The sequence below is a fragment of the Varroa jacobsoni genome, unplaced genomic scaffold, assembly GCF_002532875.2.
Source record: "Varroa jacobsoni isolate VJ856 unplaced genomic scaffold, vjacob_1.0 scaffold_109, whole genome shotgun sequence".
In the NCBI taxonomy this organism is placed as follows: domain Eukaryota; kingdom Metazoa; phylum Arthropoda; class Arachnida; order Mesostigmata; family Varroidae; genus Varroa; species Varroa jacobsoni.
Genome location: NW_019213011.1, coordinates 412,665 through 434,181, shown reverse-complemented (window position 1 = coordinate 434,181; position 21,517 = coordinate 412,665). Strand labels below are relative to the sequence as shown.

The window sequence follows — 21,517 nt, the reverse complement described above, 5'->3', positions numbered from 1 at the left end:
TATAAATCACCTGTATAAGTGACTAATTGAAAACACTACGTTTTCTGGTAGGTCTTCCTGTTCTAATTCTCTAACCGCCCCAACTCTCTAAAACTCCATAGGTTCCCATCTAATTTTTTAAGCAAAACTAGTAATTATTGCCAAAATTTTATATACTATTATACATAAAAGATTACTAGCTTTTTCGTTCTGCGTACATCATAGTATACAATATACCATACGTCAACAAAATAAAAACGTAAACGTCTCTTTCTGTAGCCCATCCCTGGTTTGTACTTCTAGTATAGAGTCGTCAGCCCACGACACAAATTAATGGCTAACTAAATTTGATATCCTTTGTTCTTCTTTTAACCGTTTGTACTGAATATACCATATACAGCTGTGTTGAATTATATCATAAAATCTTCGACGATTCGGACAAGTTTCACTCTTCAGGATTAGGGTGTTGAATTGTATGACACCAGTTCTGATAGGAAACTGTAAAATTTTATCCACTGCTAAATAAGCCCATCATTCACGATTATTTTGACAGTGTTAGGGTCAGACAAATTGCCGTCTAACGTGTGTCCGACCGTTATTTGCGGGTTTGCGATGCTTACGGGGTGAATTCATTGCTGAAGCATGAAAAAGCATTAAGGATAACGGCGTTCATAGCGTCATGAAATCGTAACAGAATTGTTTCTGCATTATGTAATCCTAAGTTTAGCAACCAAACTACAACTAATAGACAAGATCTATTAACACCTAACGATGGCACTGCGATTATGCGTCAGATCGGTCAGCAAATCAATTTCAGTCACCGAAGTTCGCTTGGAAACACACAGTCGTTTGTAGTTTGTAGTCACTTTTCAATTACTGAATATATATACATATATTTTTTTAAAGCGTATATACGTCTCTGGAACTTCTCGTTGTTAGAAGAACGCTTCTGTGGTGAATCTATACAGCCTTCCGTATTTGTAAGTGCCCACACATAATACGAATCTAACTAAAAACGCCGACACTTTCAGGTTCTATCGGCCAATTATTATTATTATGTTCAAGACGTAATTAACTACAATAACATCAGGTTTTATTTACGAAAAGCTTATGTGGTCTAATAATAGCGTAAAGCACCTTTCTGATAAATTCTCTAATAGCCTATATATGAATACACGAGATCAGGAAATTAGAAATAAACATTTTAATAACGGCCAGTTCAACACCAATGTTACAATAGATCGGCCTTTCTCTACGGGTTCAACTCCATTTTCGCTTGATGTCTTAGGGACGTTTGTGGGTCGAGTCAAGCGAGGCCCGACTTGGTCTTGCAACGATTGAGGAACATATAATAGTTAAAAAGATTAGTTTAGCCTTGCTCCTCGGACATCTGCACAGCCTTTGTTTAACGAAGCCTAAGTCAAGTTTTAATCAACGGAGAAGTATCAATTAGATTGTTATAGGAAATTAAACGATTTGTAATCTTCTGATTCATAGCTTGACAACGATTCAACATTTTTCCCGCGCCTAAACTCGCATAAATGTATAACGCACAAAAAACGTACCTGTCCGTTTTTCTAGGGGCTAATCATTGTCGAGTAAAGTAGAGAGGAGAGCAAATAGCATAGAAGAAATGTACCACTGTAGAAAACTATCTACATATTAGTGTTTCTTTACCTACGTAGCACCACCCAATAGCCACCGATACAACGTGACCAAATATGAATGCAGGTGTAGGAGAAATTAGTACAGAACAATCAATTATAAAATAATGACGACTTAAGGGAACATAAACTTGTATGACAAATGTGACCCTTAATTTTAGCGGGACAAGCGAACGACCTCTAGCGAAACAAAGTAAGAGTAACATCGGCGGTTTGAAATTCTACGTTTCAGCTGCGAATATGAATATATAAATCCAAGCGTATTTTTTTCGTCTTCTAACGAAATTGCTTAAATCTATTTAATACCATGCACAAATCCATGATGTCATCCGTACAGAAGCAGTGTGGACGCATATAGAGCAAATGCTGAAAAGAAACAAGTGGCTAAGTAGACGGGTTAGAAACAGAGATGGTTTCGATCCAGCCATGTGATTGATATGCACTACACAAGAAAATATTTCTACTTCTTTCCGTAGATACCATAAAGCTAATATTGTGATACGTGCTTTGTAGGTCACGCCGTAACTTACTTCGATTCTATGGTTATGAGATCGAAGTGACTTCAGTGATTTTGAAGTTACCGAGATAACAATATTCACAGTAGATAAATAACAGCGATCAGTAACATTGGTGCACCTGCAGAGTGTGAAAGTATCAGTCGGCTGGACTGGATTGGGCACCGTTTACCTGCTTTCGCACGAGTGCTTCGGACTGGGGCTGTGACCGTCTATTGACCGACCGTTCGCGCTTCAAAAGCGTGTCGCGTGTCATCCCACGATCATATATTACATGTTATAATACATCATAGATCATGTCACACCTGCCGTAGTATCTGTTATCGGACTTTGCTGCGCTAACACGTTAAACCAAGCCATTCTAGCTTCATTTAATTGATTCAAACAAGCCTTTATTTTAGCGTCACATGCCCCACATTGCGTCTCTTCATTCGATCATCATCCAACCGCTTACTTTGAGTTGTTTTTTAAAATCTTTCGAGGCACCGATGTTACGGTTGGTGTTTTCTGAGTCAATTCAGCTACTCGCTCAGGTATTTTAGCTTTGAGTCATCCGATCGCTTGCAAACAGGCTGCATCACTTCTGCAACAAACGGATCCGTTTCGGTCTATGGGCATTCTAAACCTAGATCGTCATATTTTTTTTTATCAGAACGCAGCTATCCGAGCTTCCAGATATTTTTTTTCTCTCGATCCTACTAAATTGTAGCTCTCTATTGATTTTACTCAATTTGACTTTAGTTTACGTGCTGGTGCTTCCTTTATCTCGTTCCAGATTATCGCCATCACGATCATTGTTGAGTTGGTCGCATCGCGCTGAGTCTGTCTTTTCGATCCGCGCCTGCCTATTGTCTCTCGTGGACAACTTTCTCCGGGTGGGCGGGCAAATGGCCGTTTGCTAGAAGAAACACCAAAGGTTGAAGGTGGAGGTGTACACTCGCGGCCGTTTTCTTAGAACAGGAACCGTTCAGCAGCGTCTAAGGACGCATCATTGACAGCGGTTGCATCAGTTTCGCCACTGGTGTCACCGGTTACGCATTACCGTACTGAACTGTCGAAGAAGACCATTGCTGCGAACGAAACAGGAGTTACATTTGGTTCGATCAGATAGTCTCGTCACAACCGAGCAAACAAGATCCTCGCACGGCTTGCGCTGTTTGCTGCGGCCGCGCATTACGCTTGAAGAGCCTACTTAAAGGACCGCTGTAGCTCTTGCGGTTACAGCCACAGCAAGCAAAACTGTGATATTCACTAGACGTAACTTGCCTACTGATCTACAGCTATTGGCTTCTGCCGTTTTATCGTTGATGAAGAAGCTGAGTGTTTGAAAGCATTCTCGATCGGTTCAGACAGACACCTCAGACACCCCCTTAACCCTTTCGAGTTAACGTACCTCGCTGCCTTAAGGCTGCTGCAGTTAATTGTGAAAGCAAAAGGACTTCGCCTAACCAAGGGCCGCATGCAGCGTTCGATGCACGGTCTTCGATGGATGCCTAGGGGCAAAGATGAGGCTCCAGAGTATCAGCTGCTCAATTTCTACGGTAGCATGAAAAAGACAATAGGAGCTTTTTTTTAGGGGAGATACCCGTCGATGCAAGCAGGCCCACCTGCAACTACGTACACTAAACTAAAAACTCGCCCTTATTTCTTTGCTTGTATTGGCGGATGAGGCTTCTTAATCATAATTTGTTTTTACATCTGTCTTGTTCGCGTTGCATCAAATCTTGCATCCGTTAACAAAATGCTTATTTGAATTTCAGCTGTTGAACATACAAGCAAAAAAAAATTTGCGATACCGAGAACGCTGAGTCGGAAAGGTTCATCAACTAAGAGTTCGATACCGATATGAAGAGAGCGTGTTCTGTCGTTTTGGCTATTTCCAAAACACAAATCTTAGTCATTTCTATATTACTTCATGACCGCTACATAGAATCAAGAAATGTATTGATATATCTTCACTGTGTGTCTGCGTGTTTCATTTAGTCTTCCTTTCGACTAGATGCCCAAGCTGTGTTCATGCATCTGCGATATTTAACTTCGACAACTCTTTCAACGACCTCTTACTCGCAGGAAAACGGCACGATTGTAGGTGATCACATTCAATCTTAGACAAACGAACCTTATCTTAGGACATATATCCAAGCATAGCGAATTTAAGCGAGCAGCTTCGCAGAGCTCAGCGGGTGTCATTGACGGCATGCGATCTGTTTCCTTAATATCATTAGTCTGCAACGTTAGATAGAGACGCCTAATAGTAGACTTTCTTTCTCCATTCAGTCCTGAAGTGCTATCAGCAACAACAGTTGCAGCAGCAGCAGCAGATGGTGGATGAAAACGCATTGAGTATAGCTTTAGCCGCCGGCAGCGTTAAAATAAATTTTTGAGTTATGAAGAGTCAGGCACGTTATCGATCACTCGAGCCATTTGTTTGTTTGTTTGCGATTGGTCGGGGTAACGCAGAAAAACAATCAGGCCTTAGATCTATCTTAACAGTTAACAAGGACCTCGAAAAAGTAACCTTGGGAAGGGATCGAGATGTGAGGAATATCTCTCTACTACGCTACTGACGAGTTTCACCAGTGTATGGGATGAATAGAGGATTACTGACTGGTTGGAGAGAAAAAGTCTAATGCCTTGTAATGATTCTATTCAGGATATATACTGTGAACTTTTAATAAACAAAGAAGAAAATTTGAAAGACATAGAAAAACTTTGTTTGCCTTATGCGTTACATTTTATTTCATAGACCTTCAGTTTACTAACGTCGAGTGTTCATAAGACCTTAAATCGAATCCATCATCAGCGGCTGGCTACTTATCACAGTTAGAACGCCAGTGCTCCACTAATAAATGATGTACTCTATCAACGCTTCCGTTTCCTAACTATAGTATTTACAAATAAATTACTTTTTGTAATTAAGGATGTGCTTGCTGTACGCGGGCTTTGGCGAAAACAATCCTCATCGTCATTTTATATCATATAACGGCTGCTTAAACTTTCTTGATCCACCAGAATATACTACAGTCATCACTAAACATGACAATTTGTGTTGAACTGCTATCGCCTGTCACGGTTGAACTATCGCCGGGGCGAATTGGAAACCAGGGCATCGTTCGCGTTTTGTAATAGTTTTATTATGGATACAGCTATGTACAACGTTGAATTTCATTGCCACGTGGGCTTCTGGTAACAGGCAAACAGCCCACCAACGACATGACAATGCATCGCATAAAAGTTCTATTTAGCACTCAGCTAAGACATTTGGCGCCTTGTGTTTTTGATTTGAGATCACTTATTTCACTAGGTACGAACTAGAGGAGGTTGGACAAGAAGTGACTTTATCCTCTCAATCTCCTGTCGGAGCGTGTTGGTCTCAATGCGTAACTGAAAGTTTTCCTGCTCGAGCAACGCGGCCCGAACAGCTGTTTCATCCTCCTTGGCGCGTCTGGCATCACGAGAGCGTTTTGCAGCGGCGTTATTCCGTCGACGTCTCTCCCAGTATGCGGAATCCTTGAGTTCCTCAGGGAATGCTTTACCTCGTTTCCTAGTCGCTCGAATAGCCTGCGATGTCAGTGTAGTAGATGAATCGCACAGCTGATGGACATTGCCGCTGATCAGTGCGGGGATGTCGGTCGAATCATTTAACCCTGGGCTGGAATTGCTACTGCTGTGATTCGAGTGATCAGATTGCTCCGATGATTCGCGAACGTCGGTGCTTTGTTTATTAGATGATGACAAAATGCCGCTTGTTGGATACGCAGATGAATGGCAATTGATTCGTTGAGTGTTTTTGCTGATTTGTTGTAACAACGCCTGTACAGGAAAATGAAAAAAACGTTACGTCTCGAAAAATTGACTACTTCAAACCAAACAAAATACGCGTTGGTTCAGTGGTATACAAGGCCGCTTATTCTAAACATCTTAGTATCTCAGCCTAACAAAGGACTCATAAACAAAGTGTTTAATGTATCTGAAAGGTATAGCTTTGACTACGATCAGAACAGGCAAACGTGAGGGCGCGTTAAAGTTAACAGCTTTATGCGACTGCTACTTGAAGTCTATCAACTTATGTTATGAAGCACATAGACTAGAAACATCAGATTAAGATGTCATTACGTCGTCTACATGCACCCGTATTACATTCGTGTTACAAAGTGGTTGAACTTACTTGCTGATAGTATTGTGGATTGCCGTCTTGTTGTGCTGTTGACTTCGATAGGGGTAAGCCCGTCAAAAGTAGGTCTGCCGGAAATCTGGGGTCGACCCGAAGAGGAAACGGAGCTACGATTTCGTGACGGGGCATCCAGCTCTGCTCCAAATCTGAGTTGGTGTTCTGTCGTTGTTTGATAGATGAACACGGTTGAGATGGTACCCTTTGCACGGCTACTTGATCAGCTCTATCCATACAGGATCTGCTGAAATCCAGCGGCTGCTCACTCTCAGATGAATGCTCCCACCCAGGGGGAGACATCGAATTTTCACGTTTCATGACAAAGTCCTTAAACTGTATAGCCGCGCTCATGTCTGAATGCTAAAACGTAATGCGAATATGTATGTACAGTACGTTTATAACAGAATTTCTCAGAAGCGCCCATTTTCACTAAGTGTCTATGGTTTCGGTAGCAATGCTCGAGTGAATTTACCGACCCGTTGAATCGGTGTCGCAGAACGCAGCGATTAAAGAACGCCCGGTGGAGTCACTGCCCGTGCCTTGTTAAAGGCATAGACATATTCGAATACTAGTTTGTATGGCTTCACGTGACGAAGTCGCTTTATGTTTTCTTCCAGCGATTGCCGGTCATAGTTCTATAGAACAATCAGTTCGCAATTATTCATGACTGTTTGCACCCAGCTACTTGATACAGCTGTATAGCGTATCGCCATTGGCCATCATTAGCATACCTGGAACGCTCCCTCCGATCTGAGACCTTTGTTTCTATGTAAAACGAATCTACGTCTCAAGGGGACGCGTCCTACGAGTTTGTGAGTTGTATTTTAACGATTTGTGCCACACTTCGCCTTTATGCATATCAATCGCCGCTGGTCGTATGGTTAAGTCATGAGCAGTGTTGTATACGAGCTGCTATGTCATTGTTCAAAAAAAAGGCTCTCATTTATGGATAAACAACGTGAATATGATCCATCGCTAAGTTGAACGGTATCATTACAAATGCAATTACAAGCTTCTGTTTTTGTGGTGTCTGAACTTACCAAGTGTGGACAACAAGCGAATAGTACCAACTCCTGACACGGGTGAATGTTTCATCTAACAAAGTCTAGCGGTAAACACTCTCAATTTTTTAGAATTACTACTCTTGCCGCCGCTGTCGTATCCAAAAAAATTGTCATGAGGCTGTTCTCGATCGAACAGTATCGAGGTGTTCTAACCTTTACGTTTCTGTTCTCGTGCCGATCTTGCGCCTTTAAGGAGTGACATTCCTTCTAGGCATCTCGACTGTTGGTTCGAGTTCTGCTGCCCAAAGGATTCGCCCTCGTAGCAAAGTAGATAAACGGTTTGGGAAAGGAGAAGTTGACGAACGGGAGAGGGTGACGCCAATGGTCTTGAAGGATTCAACCCCATCAGCCACCAGAGCGGCGCCTAAATCGAGATACCCTTACATATGTGTGCAGCATAGCGGGTTATGCTGTTTTAGTCAGATGGATGGGGTACATTAGAGTAAAATTGTATCACATACATGGGATAGATTGCGAATGGCATTTGATGATAAGGACACGCACAAAACGTACGCCTACATAACAGTGTGGGCTCAAGTTCTCATGAAGGAGATTTGTCGGCGGAACCTGTGTCCACCTCAAAGGACGACGGAACTTTACGGCTAAAGCCAGATAGAGCCAGCTATACGATGCGACGCAAAGCTAAAAGGAACTGTGACAATATGGCATACATTTAATGATATGTAAATCAAGAAAAGAAAAAGGCTTGACCAGCTTCTGAGAATAAGAATTACATTTTCTGGGACATAGCGTATGTCCCTTGATGAAAAAAGCCTGACGGCCAATCATAGATCGCTATAAACTCTAGAGCAATTGAAACAAAAAATAATCTTTACGCCTTATCGGCTTTGCAAGATTATTGTCACGTAGACTGGTTTCATTACGGTCTATCGTTGATATCGACTTTTGGCCGGCATCCACGGAAAACATCTGTTCCATTTCCTGGCCCAAACAAGAATCGATCGAAAGACACCGAATATACCTGATCGAATTCTTTATGCTTTCACATTCCATTCTTGAGTTTTCAATTTGTGACGTGGGGCGATGGTTCAACGTATCCGGTACGGCCGATCAATCAGGTCAGGTTAGGTTATATTGGGGTGCTGGGGGTTGAGGGAACGTTTTAGAAGAGCTAGCGATCAGCCTGAGTCATAATTGCACATTAGAACAATCAGCGGTCGTCTTGTCGGTGGCTGAATTAGCGAGCAAGCAGCAGGTTCGATCCTGGAAACTTTCTTCTGCGTAATAGGACCTAACTGAGCGAAGACTCTGGCAAACGTCGCCACGTACATGGGGGCACTTAGTGTGCCCTTTTGAGCGAACATAGCCCCTTCGAGACTCTACTCAACGTAAATGTTTTCTAAACCGACCAAGAATATTTGAAACATTCGTCAAGCCCACTAAAAAATCCACGCTATATTTTTGGTAGGGTAATACTTTTTGGCATTCAAAGAGTCGATTAGAAATAGGATTTTACAGCTAAACGGCCCGCGACCATGAAGTGTTTCAAGGTCGAGCATACAACAGAATATCCGAACCAACTGCAAAAAACCATAAAAATGTACTTGTGGGAATTGGAACTGTGACAGAAGGGCTTAGTCTTATTGCATGTCTAATCTACTGCTGGCGTCTGTATGTTCGTGCGGTTACTCACGGAAAGAACGCTTTTTTTTTTTCAGTTCCGTAGCCGTTCTTCTTCATTAATTTTTTATTTGAAGCAATCATCTTCTTGACTTGGTAATAGGTAGTCGAAGTGCTTCATCTGTGACGACCGAAACAGCCGAAAATTCAATGAGCCAGACTCACGAAACTTCCGGTGGCAACCATGAACTTCGCAGAAATATAATATTACGACAAGGATTACAAAACTTAAACTTGTTCGCTCAGCGGCCCAACCATCAAACTTAAAGCACCTGCGCGTGCATCTGTATATAATCATAATGCATAGGGTTTTATTGGGTTCGACTGTGGACTCATACAGTAGGAGGCTTAGGTATTACGTTTTCAGTTGTCCTAAGAAGAAGAAGAAGAACGAGTTGAAGTTTATGATAAACAGGACTTGACGATGTGGAAGAGTGCCGCCATTAATTGCACGCGACGATCTGAAACGTGCTAGCGGACGGCTACGGCCGCTGCTGCTGCTGCTGTAAAGGGCCGCCCGACAACGATAGCCATTACCATTTGTCGATGTTTCCACGATTGGCGCCACCGTCCATCGGGTCCTCACGAATATTCAAATGCACGAAAAGGCGCGTATTGATAAAGGGTCACGAATAAAATACGCTATGATACGATGTCGCTCAATATATAGATACGATAGCATGTATGATACGAACGAAGGCACGAAAATCCTGCCCAAAGATCGTAGAGTATCTCGGCGGAAGAAGCTCGAGAGAACAAGCGGCGTAGAAATGCCGGCCGGGGCATTATTTGTTTATATTGAGGCTTCTTTTGTAGTGTACTAATATAATCATCTGTAATATCGGTACAAATAGAAATAGGAACTTCTTTGTGTAATGAGATTTGCTTGGATAAAAGTGCAGACCAACAAGTAAACGTCTTCGCTGATTTTCAGCTACAAAATAGTTGGAATCGAGCAATCGAAGAGACATAGCAAAACGATTGAGCTGATCGATGTTGCCTCTAGCAAACAGGTAAGTTGGCTCCAAACGCAAGTTCGAAGCTGCTAGAACACGCACACTCGGAAATTTCCTCGCTGTTGTTATTATTATTCAAGCTGAAAAATGAATTCGAAATCATAATACTTGCCAGTATCCTCATTCAACACAACCCATTTTGCCACAACTGGTAAAAAAATGTGCCCAAAACTTCATATTAATTGACAAGTAAGCATATTTTTATAGAAACCAGATTTTAAAAGGATTGCGCTTCTTTTTGAGTAGCCTATAAGCTTCAGAGCAAGACACGAGCAACCACTTTGTAGTTAACCGTAGTAGTAGCAGCAGCAGCAGCAGCTCTACGTCGATGTATGAAATCAAGAGTGGTCTGTCTAATATAAATTAAGAAAAAAAAATAGTAATACAAGGGAAAGCTACGATCTGCGCAATATCTGAAGTGCAGCCCTAGCCTATTTGACGTTTGTCCTTCAAACAAGGCTTGTGAAAATCAATTCCTTATAAACGACCCAAGTGGCATGTTCGTCGTACCAGAAAAAATCTTAGATAATTCGTAAATAATATCATATGTACGAACTATCCAAAATTAAACTGAAATCCTCTTTCAATATTTGCAACGCCATCTCTGTTCCATTACCAAACACATGATTGATTTTTCTAACACTGATCAAGCGATCGCGAAGTCGGCGATGGGGACACACGGAAGGTGGCCTTACAACCCAATATGGAATTGCTGGTCTGAGTCAGTATGGAACAAGCAATATTAGTAAGAATATTCAAAGATGTAGAAAAATATTCACTTGAAATTCTACTTAGAAGCGATCAATACTTTTTCGATGATCCAACATAAATAAACGCGTCGCTCAAAGAAACAAGTTCCCTTATAGTAGGGGTGTAGAATAACCACGAATCCCGTGTGTTCCGTCGTCAGGTGGCCGATGAAACTTGTTCATGCAAACGATGCAACGCTTTTAAATACGGTATAAGCTGTAATATATTTGGGTTTGCCTTACCGCCCGTAGATTTGACCGGCGTATGCAGCATAATAGGTACGAGCGGGCGGGCGGGCGACCGATTGACCTAACGATGGTAGTCTGCTGACTCGGCCTGTTTCATCTATGGAAATCCTTCGAAACTCTCGCGTAAGCACTAACACGTCATTGTTGACCGTTCGACTCAAGACAATGAGGCCACTACTCATTGCTAAGCTGATCTTATAAGCGATGGGATGTATCAAATGGGTAGAACTACCGCAATAAATGTTAAAAGTATGCCTAGATAATAGCAAATGTTCATAATGACAATAGCACTCATAGAATCCTCTCGTGCCCAAAGTAAGGAGGCACCAACGCCGCCCCAACGCGACCCATATTACCTGAGACGTGTTACCGTAAAGCCATCTAGCTCGGAAAACGGTCAACAATCTTTTGACAATCCAACGTTACGTCAGTGTAATACTGGATTGTCGAAAATTGATCGTATTGGCAATTTTTTTTTCTAGCTGAATAAACTTCCGTTATTTAAAATGTGATAGGTGACAGTAGCGGGCTTACTAAGACTGTTGAAATGATCCTATCTAAATTTATCATAGAGAGCTCTAAAAATGATAAAAACGTTTCTCAAAAAAATCTATATCTGTCACAATTTTATCACGATACCAGGTCAAGATATGCTATCGGATGTTACGGCCTGAAAATTGTTTCGTCCTGGAAGTTTTGATGTGGTCCTTGAAGTGGAAAGTTAAGGAAATTATTGCGACAATTGGACCAGATCGACGCGTGACTTGGCGTACGATTTTACCAAGGGACTAAATATCCATCACCAAACAGTTTTAATCTATTTGAAGATAAACGGAAGCTCAATGTTTGAGTGCTGCACGAATTCACATCAGATCATGTATTTCATAGTATTGAATGATTTATAACTATAATAGAAGTGATATGAAGTAGCTCATTGATAATTATTAATGTGCAAAAAACCAATGTCAAAGCACACACAACTTCAGCTACCCGGGGAAAAACTGACAAAGCTTAGATAGGAAATTTTAGCTACCCTGAGAATTCGGAATTATCTGTTTCGATATATCTGCGAAACTCCTTTAGTAGTGATACTTAGATTTGATAAAGGAATCTATAGGTCATTTGGCATTACTGTTCGCCCGAAAAGGATCGGCAATTAGGGAATTATGATGTTGGCAGAAAAATGGCGCCTCATTTTGTAAGAGATACTGGCTTCAATTTGGGCCTAAAACTACCCAATACGATTAAAACAAATATATGAGATTGATTGTTGAAGTATATAGTGGTCGATAATAATTAGCCCTAGACAAAGCTTGTTCTGAACAGCTTCTTACTGATTAAATAGTACTATTCATTTTTATCCACTTCAGCAAACCCGTGTCTGCAATGCAGAACTAACACAATATATAATCATTATCACTAGAGTGTATAATGCGAATGAAGGGTTTTCTAGTGAAAACTAGCAATAATCTACCCAAAACAGCTAGTTAACGTACTATTTGTGCTATATCTGCCGTATGCACTATGATGTTCTCTTGTTTGGATCGAAAAACTCTGTGCCTCTCCTGAGAGTTCCAGCCCACATTTCTGAACCCCTTCCATGATTTACCACATACGTTTGATATTTCCCTGGAAAAACAAGTTAATATAGAATCTGTCATTTCTACGAACCGTTTACTGTCCAATTCAGTATTCATACAATGGGGGAGCTACAGTCGATATTCACAACTAGACATCTTTAAAAAACCCCCTGTGTCTGTCTTATGATGATCGAATGGGTCTGATATGACGAAATTGTCTTAAATACAATTATCAGAGTAAGTAAAGCTTAGCAGTGCCTATATCATTATATCTGAATGGTAAAATCGTTTGGCATTCTTGCTTTCCACGAACGGTGATAGCCTGGATGCGTACGTTTGAAAGCAGAGTGGAGCGAACGACGAGAGTATTTTTTTATTTTATAAAATTTAAGGCTGTCATAATAATAAGTTGTAAATGTTTAAAAGTAAACAAGCAGTTTAATTGTGTAACGAAATCTAAGCAATATCATCAATAAGAAGTCGATTACGAGCCTCTCGACGCCATCGTTCGGTCGGATTCGTATCATCCTATGGGCTTTTCTATATAAAAATAGAAAAAGGAAAAGATTTAAAAGGCATGTATTAGGAAACCTACCAGTCTCAAGCACTTAACAGGGTGATGTGAGATTGCTATCGTCTGTTATCCAGTCAGACTTGGTCATCTCTATCCTGACTTTTAGCTTTTGATAAAAAATCACGATTTTAGTCTCATTGATAGTTGTCCTCCCTTAAATCTCTCCAACTCTTTCTCAGTCTGTGACCCGTACCCCAAAGAATTTTCTTCATTTTTATCTGCTACTTTCCTCACTCTCTCCTTAATTTGGCACATGTATCCCAGCGGCGTTGCCTAGAGGTCACTGAATAAACGAAAGTTCGCGCGTGCGAACGCGCCGTACTAGCCATTTTTATACGAATCTTTGCAACCCCACCACCGGCTTCGGACATTTAGATAGATCATTGCTGAATGACACTTTTGCGCACCCATTATCCACAATGCTTTGGTGATCATGCTGGTACCACAGCGTTTATTGATTCGATGTGTACGCGCGTGCAATGCATGGAACATACGACTAGCTGCTACCTCGAGGGAAATCCCGCCACATCGTCAGCGCGTGCCGTAGGCACTTCCTGCTTTTGACATCATGATCCACGAGCACGCTGTAGCACAGAGCGTTTCTGATCCAGATATTGTTCAGTATCTTTCCCGTTTCTGATTGGTGCTTTCGATCGAGCCGGTCTTCAAACTTGTACCAATAAGGAAACGTGGAGTGGATAGGGTGCCATTTATTTGAAAATCAGAAATAAGGCGATAAACGTGGGTCATTAAATCAAACGAGTGGCTGATTTTCGAGGCAGAGTACGATACGTTCCGATGCCTAAGTTAAAAACTTTGTCTGCTTATTGTATCCAACATGATCCACATATATAGCTATAAACACGTTTAATCTTACAAGAAGAGCCCAAGTGCTATTTTACTCTTCCTTCCCATCGCGGGTAATCTTTTTAGCATAACTCTGACACCTCCGAAGTTAGAAAAAGCGTTTGGTTCTCTAAACTGACTACGCTTGAAACTACTGTTCAGTGAAGCACTATTATTCATTGCATAGGTCGGTAAACCCCATGTAGGTAGCGGAAGGCCTGCCTTTCTAACTGCATGTGTACTCCGATTGGCTGCTGAGTTCGTTCAGACGAGCGGTCCGGGTCCGTTTTTACAGCAGAACCAACTCACAGTTGCATAATGAGCATGTGGCTCAAGGAGACAATGTGTCTCAGCGCATATTCAGGACTATTGAATCTGAGCATAATTGATACGTCTGCCGTAATTGTCAATTTAGATACGGTCACGGATACTGATAAGTACGACTATATGCGGGCAAATCTTTCGACGTTAGCGTTGAATTCATTCAATCGGTGCGCGAAATTGAACCTCGAACGACTCGCGTGGCCTAGTACATCTGCTCTATACGAGGCTTGCCAAATGTCACCTACCTAATTCGAGTTGGATAGATACACACGTGTGTTTTGCAACGCCTAACATTGTATGCCAAAACACGATCATTTTTCAAGCTGTGGTACAAATATGAAGTGATCTCCTACGTCATTAGGTTTTTGTTTCTTTTCCTAAATCAAGGGTATTAGAGGTCTATTTAGTGGAACACGAATCGTCGCGCCAAGAGCGTGCACCCTGTGTAAAAATATGTTTCTATTTTCATCTAAACGTAATGTTTAAAACAGCTTGCAGCTTTCCGCGAATGTAACGAGAGTCGAAAAATGGATACCTTTGTTGATTACAAAACATGACACATAGGCCTCTGGGCCACCCGAAGTCAGTCTGCGCGGTTCCTCGCTAGCGATTTCCAGTTAATGGCCACAAGTTTCATATACACTGAATATGAAATGCACCATTTTACTGGCGCGTACGGCGCGGCTGTTAGCGTGTCTAGCCAATGCTGCCATAGCCAAAAATATTCGTCATTGTTTTTCGTAGGTTGTAAACCCGTCAGAACTCTGTTCAAGATTTGTTTCGCACTCTGCGGAAATTCCTGCAAAATATTTTGCCTGGGAGCATCTGCCGAAAAGGGTGCCTCAGCAAAGATGCTGAGTTAGACGGTCCGCTCGTAGTTGGTCATTCGTTTCGTCGGACCTGTACAGTTATCACAGCGACTTCTGGGCTTATGCAGTCCCTCGGCTACTTAAGAGGCACCCGAGCAACTGCGGCAACAGCTACCGGCAAAGTTTTTGCGCCTTTCAATTAGAAGATATGGATAGAGAACTGAATGTTGCTTGGAAGGACTCAGTGGCCGATCAGTCCGATCTTCGAATGGCTAACCACATACCAGTTAAGTATTTTAAGAATGACCAGTAAAACCGCGCTTGGAAGTTAAACGAAAAATAGCTAATGCAGAGGAAGATAAGCAGTTACAATCACAGAAATACTCGGATAAATAAATTGGATTAGCAAGGTGGAAACTTGAATCATATTTCGTCTCTGAGAAGACAAAAGCACTCACAGGTAGTGTATTTCGGGGGGCGGCTGTTGTGTCTCTAGCGCCAAGTCGATCGATTCACAAAACTGTAGCACAGAGCGGGTCTACTAAAGCGTCCCCTGATACTTAGCAGAGTGCAGTGCTAGCTTACGATTTGTAGGACAAAGATCACCTCAATACTGCCCGAATGACGTTCGCGATGAAGACGAATATATCGGTCGGACATCTTCAGATCAACGCTGTCCTACAAGTAAGCTGGATAGTTTTTTGAAGCCACTGCAGTAACGGCTACTGTATAGTAAAACAATTGTAGACGCGGCCTTTTCAATTCAATCGTTTCCCAGTTCAAGCCTTATTGCTTTCAACACGCGTTACGCCATGTCTCATGTGATGCTTAACTAGGTCCGGAACTAACAATCGGAACAAGGTGAACGTCTATCATGCTTCACAACGCTAAAGCCCACCGTGGGTTTGAGCTGAAACCCAGCTATCCCCGTCGATTTGTTGTCGTTTTCCTGCTGTGTCGTGCCCTGAACTGCCTGTGATCGACTACCTGTATCGATAAGCAATGTAGCTATCAGTGCTCAGTTCAACTCAGTTATCTAGCTAAGGCGTTATCAATTGCTCTTAGCAATTTATCGGATTCCATACGAGCAGACACCATAGAATGCAAAATAATTATCTAATGGTAGATCTATTTGCAAAAGTACATGGTGAAATCTCCGCCTATTAGCGTTGACCTCTGATGAAACTGGTAAATTCGTTGACGTAACCCTACGCAATGTCGCAATATTACGCAACCCCTACAGTATTTACGGTAAGCACGTAAAACAGATATTCGGTCACTGGCGGACAACACTTACTTATGTTCAATTTTTTCTATGCCCACCTTAGCGAATAGTGCGCTAATTAAACGATCGTAAATGGCTACCCCGTGATAAGGTCTATAGGAAACTATAATTTCATCATCATAAGCGTCCAAATCTCATTGAACACTCTGATCGCTGGAACACCTAAAATCCTTGCGAGGTGTTTTTGCAATTACATTTAACCCGGTCTAATCTTTTTTTTTTGTTGTGAATATTAAGCGACAGCTATTGTGAGACGCTGATTATCATAATCAGCACGACGGCTGCATTCGCATCCCCCTATATCTGTCTATATCTATGTCTCTATATACATGTGTCTACTAGGCGTGTACCTAGAATAGGCTCCTGGGAGTACCTGACTTTTTTTTCAAGCGCCAACAATCGCTCTCGTCATCAAAGACGAAGATAATTCAAAGAAGGTAATTCTGTCGTAAACGAGTTAGATGTCTTGTTTATTTGTGTTTGTCATGGATTTACTAATTCGACTTCATTGTTCCAAAAATAACAAAAAAAAAAAGCAAAATCCAAATAAGATAATATAATGGTTTCCATTTTACAAGGATCCAATGGACTCCGCAATATCGCTCGATGCTCTGCAACGGCCCGTTACTTTTCAGGTAAATCGAAACAAACGATTTATATCTTTGGTGTGATCTTGAGCAAAACATGAAGCTTCACTTCGAGAGCCAGATCACGCTTGATAACAGTGGTCAGCACATGCAATCCATCCATATGGATCGCCAAAGAATCCGACCCTTCAATTCATTTTATTCTAAAGTGAAGCGCTTCGACGGTCTTCCGCGAACTTTGCCGGCCATGCAAGTCCTGGCGGTGTCCTTTTTTCGCTGTTCGTCTTGAGTGCGCAGAAGCTGCATCGTCGCAATCATATGTCGAGTTATATTGCGCATTGCTACAGGCGTAACAAGCAGATTAGCTCAATCGATGGTGGGCGAGCGGGCGATCGAACGAGACACTGCGGTAGCAACAGCATTGCCGGGTCGCTAGCAGACCGTTGGCCAACATAACCTTAACCTATTGATCGTACAGGCTCATCAGAATAGAAAGTCTTCCGCTAAAGACTTAAAGAAAGCTAGAAGAGGATTGCAAGATTGTCGGTCTGTTGCGAGATCAGCCACTCAGACGTGGAGTCGAAAAAGCGGCTGCTAGACAATGTGTCGGAATGGCTTGGAATTCTCTTGAGCGATCTACCAAACGCTATAGTTAAGATTGTACGAAAACAGGGTTGGTCGACGGTGCGTGACGGACTCCCAAAGAGAGCTGGTCAATGGTGCCATAGATACAGTATCGAGATGAGTAGTAAGCAGTGACAAGGCATCATGTGGCTGAGGGATGAGGCATCGATTTGTGAAAAGAGGGGTCTACCATATCTGCGAACTAACAACTATCTCTGGCGGGGGCTTAAACTATTCGACCAGCGAGCATCACGCAAACGACCAGGCCCAAAAAATAGCCATCCTACGAGAGGGAACTGCCTCAATTGTCTATCATATCAGCAGACGGTATCGTTAAATATCTATATCGCATAGTGTAAAAGGCATGCGCAGACTTGACACACACACACTTCAAAGGATTAGAGGATTTGAACCAGCATTATAATATCCTTCAAACCTTTTAGGTGCTTCCCAACGACGGCGGACTGTCTTGATAGAGGTGACGAACACAAGATTATAACTTCTACATCCGATCCGTTTAGTTATAGTTGAGGATATTGGATGTTACGTTGACGATTGTTACGACGCTGTAGATGTTAACAATCGTCGCTTGGAAGTCTGCTATAAGTTGGTAATCAATCAACGTTTATTTCACGACGATTTATTAAGTATCGATTGGGCACATGCTGATCAAGGACTTTCTGCTAAATGTGGCGCTTCTATACTAAACAGCCATTTAAATATTCCACGTTGCTATAGGCTGTACGCGTTGCCTATCGCCGTACAGGCTATCCATTCGCGGAGAAATCCTGCAAACGCTAATGAATTTCGTCCTAAAATTATTATAGTCGCTCATACACTCCAGACGATATAATGAAATAGTACTATTTCAACTAACAGAAATGGGCGCAGTTACGGTGCCACCGACAGAATTAAATTTCTAGGACAAATTCACATAACACATTCTTTATCCCTTTGTCCTATTTACCATATATATATATACATATACATACGTGGGAAGACGTATGGCCTTCTTTTAGACATTTCAGCTCTTCACGGTTGCAAAATCATTTGTTAGTTACGCGGAAGACTTTTCGTGATGCGTTCGCGTTTTTGGAAAAAGTACGCTGGCGTGACGTCTCCGCCTCCCCTGCTGGATATCCCATTACAAACATGAACTTTGGTCTCGAAATTCGCTTCTGCCCACGACGAGCAACCCAGCGATCATCTCTGCAGTTTATTTCTCTATGGAAGACAAAGAAACTTTTGTCAAACAAAAAATTGAACGCTACCTGCCGCTTTGCTCTCGAGCTAACCGAGTGGCAAGCTACACGGTAAAATCTCTTGGTTTTATTGTTCTGAAAAAGTATCTGTCTGACTTTTACGACACACGAGGCCTTCGTTCGAACGGTCCGTGACATCCTAGGCTCACTCGTACCAAGTTTCTTCAATACAGTTCTGGTAGGAACGAAGGGGTTAATGGAAATGGAGTTTCAGGCAATAGCGATTAACTCTAGACTTTAACAACTAATGTTGTTTGTCTGTCGTGAATTTTTCGTTACAATAATCTGCTTTAATCAACCGCACGCTCGTTAACAAGTTTATAATTTTGGAGGGGATTTGTCCTTCGCGTAGAAATTAGATACTGGCTGTTCATTCGCGAAACTTAAGCACAGTTGCTTGCCATGACAATTTTGGGTTTTTTTTTTTTGTTTTTTTATGGAAAGGGCTGGCTTTCAGCTGGTACTGAAAGCGGCGAATGAACGCATGCCGGCCACAACGGACATCAATGTCTGTCCCAATTGAAATGCCACGCCCTGTATAAATAATACCCCCTGGGTAGCTATCAGAATCTGTACAACAAATCAATCCTTTGCCCACCAGCTTGATCACTAGCTAGCGTTCATAAACAATCGTATTTAAATTATTGTTTATCAGTACTCCAATGTATTAGTCTATCGACTTCGAATTTATTTACAACACAGACTCGCTCATCCCAACATTTCCACCCCATCTGTTTCTCTCTACTGCATTCCCGATGAACCTGATTTGAGGTCAAGGCCTTTTGTCCGCTGCCATGTTGTACTGCCTTTAGTTCAACTAGTTAGAATCTTCTGTTCGTAAAGTCCCGTCGGTCCGTCACCTTCATTAGAATATTCTCGCTTTCCCTTTCGTAGCTTCTGCTGAAAAAGAATAGTAGAAGCTGACCGAGTTCCTGTCTAATTCGGTTCCTCAACAAAACTTTCATATGATGAAGTAGCTGCCGTCATAATAACCTGATATTGACAGTGATGCTGGTGATGAGTGACAATAGATGGCGACATTTGAAAAGTTGACGGCTGAGCAATTTGACTCCCATCTCTCGCTCGTCCTCTGACTGTCTGATTTCAAGAGAAGACCGAGGCCTCGTATGACACTTCAGTCTTTTTGTCTAGTAACCAATGCATCATTACTGGCTTGGTATCGCAGCGAATATTATGTTTACCGGCATAATTTTATGTGCGGGATCTGGTGATATTTCGTATCAGCGATGCTTGCAGCGACACGCTTAAGGTTTTTCTATTGACTTATAACGAAAAGGAAGATTGTATGTTCACCCCAGGGAATAACGGGGACTATAGTGTTGTAATGAAAAAACGGCGCTATGTCAATTTGATTGTGAAGAAGAAATTTCACTTCTAATTATTATTTATTTAGGCTTGTAACTTACATTTCAGTTAATGAATCATCGAAAGCCGTTCATCGTTCTAAATAGAAGAGAACTGTAAGACAAAAATATGTACAATATAAGCTATATGGGTTCTGGCGTTTATTAGCGACTTATTGCCTTATATTGACTACAATGCACCAGCAGTAACAACGATAAACCCACGGTAAAAGGGCATACCAGCATCATATATCGGCCCTTTTCTAGCGTACCCTTATGATTTGTTGCTCCATTGATGATATGACGAGTTGGGTTCACTGACCGTCGGGTGTTCGCTGTTTGGCCGCCCGCAAGTCTTTAAGCAGGGGTCGATGATCGTTATCCTCGCCGCCGTTGCCCGTATTCCCTATTTCGATTTCGTTTAGCTGTCCTTTTTTGTTGTGTTCGACCTTCTACCTGCAACGGGTTTCTACTCGACTCGAGGTCTACGACCCTGGCCTTTGTGGCCTGCATGTCTTGACTGGCCACAGTGCCCTGTCTTCAATGCGAATTACTGCAAATTGTTGTGCCCATTTCATCATCATCTGCTAACCACGTGTGGAGTGTATAACTTCGCTGTAGTGCCATCCGCTGCCACAACAAAAGCTTAGCATACTGCTCAGCTTAATGCTACAGAAGCGTAATCATGTGCGGACAGGGACTGTCTACTGCACATGTGCCTATCTTAACGGCGGTAGATAGCCGGTGGACGCCCGATGTTCCTGAATGTCGTTCGTCCGAACTTCCTGTTTGGAAGATCGGACGCTAGTTACAAAAAACCAACTGATGTTCACGCATTCATTGATATTTGCGCGGTCCCGATTGCTTAGCACGGCCACTACGTTCGTCGAACGACGACGAACAGATCCCTTTGAAAAAAATCTACCTGATGCTGGTCGTCGACAGCGGGTGCATCGCCCGGTCGTTGTTGTGATGTTGAGCATTCAGTCGCTGAACGACTCCAGGGCATTGCATATTTGAGTGTGTCGCCGGCGTCGTCGTCGTCATTGTTCTAGTTGTTGTTATCCGCTCAAATGGACGTTAACAACTCTCGAGCGAAAGTGGCAAATAAACCGTGGACGAGACAAAAAGGAAACAGGGCACCTACCAATGAAAAGAGCCTGTCGCCAATGATTTTTTCCTATGGTAACGAAGCTACTGTGCTATATGTGCAC

At 42.2% G+C, this 21,517-nt stretch overlaps 1 protein-coding gene across 2 annotated transcripts; it reads right to left on the bottom strand.

Moving 5' to 3' along the window:
- Nucleotides 1-3,744: 3,744 nt before the first annotated feature.
- Nucleotides 3,745-7,725, bottom strand: LOC111265832 (uncharacterized). 2 transcript variants are annotated; one of them, XM_086970640.1, is made up of 3 exons: nucleotides 7,547-7,725; nucleotides 6,327-6,689; nucleotides 3,745-5,971 (listed from the first exon to the last, which is right to left on the bottom strand). In XM_086970640.1, exons 2-3 carry the CDS (start codon nucleotides 6,678-6,680, stop codon nucleotides 5,459-5,461), a joined length of 867 nt encoding a protein of 288 aa, XP_086826766.1. In that variant the 5' UTR covers nucleotides 6,681-6,689; nucleotides 7,547-7,725; the 3' UTR covers nucleotides 3,745-5,458. The 2 variants fall into 2 exon arrangements, with proteins under 2 accessions (XP_086826766.1, XP_086826762.1); XM_086970636.1 differs by having other exon boundaries at nucleotides 7,370-7,723.
- Nucleotides 7,726-21,517: the final 13,792 nt, after the last annotated feature.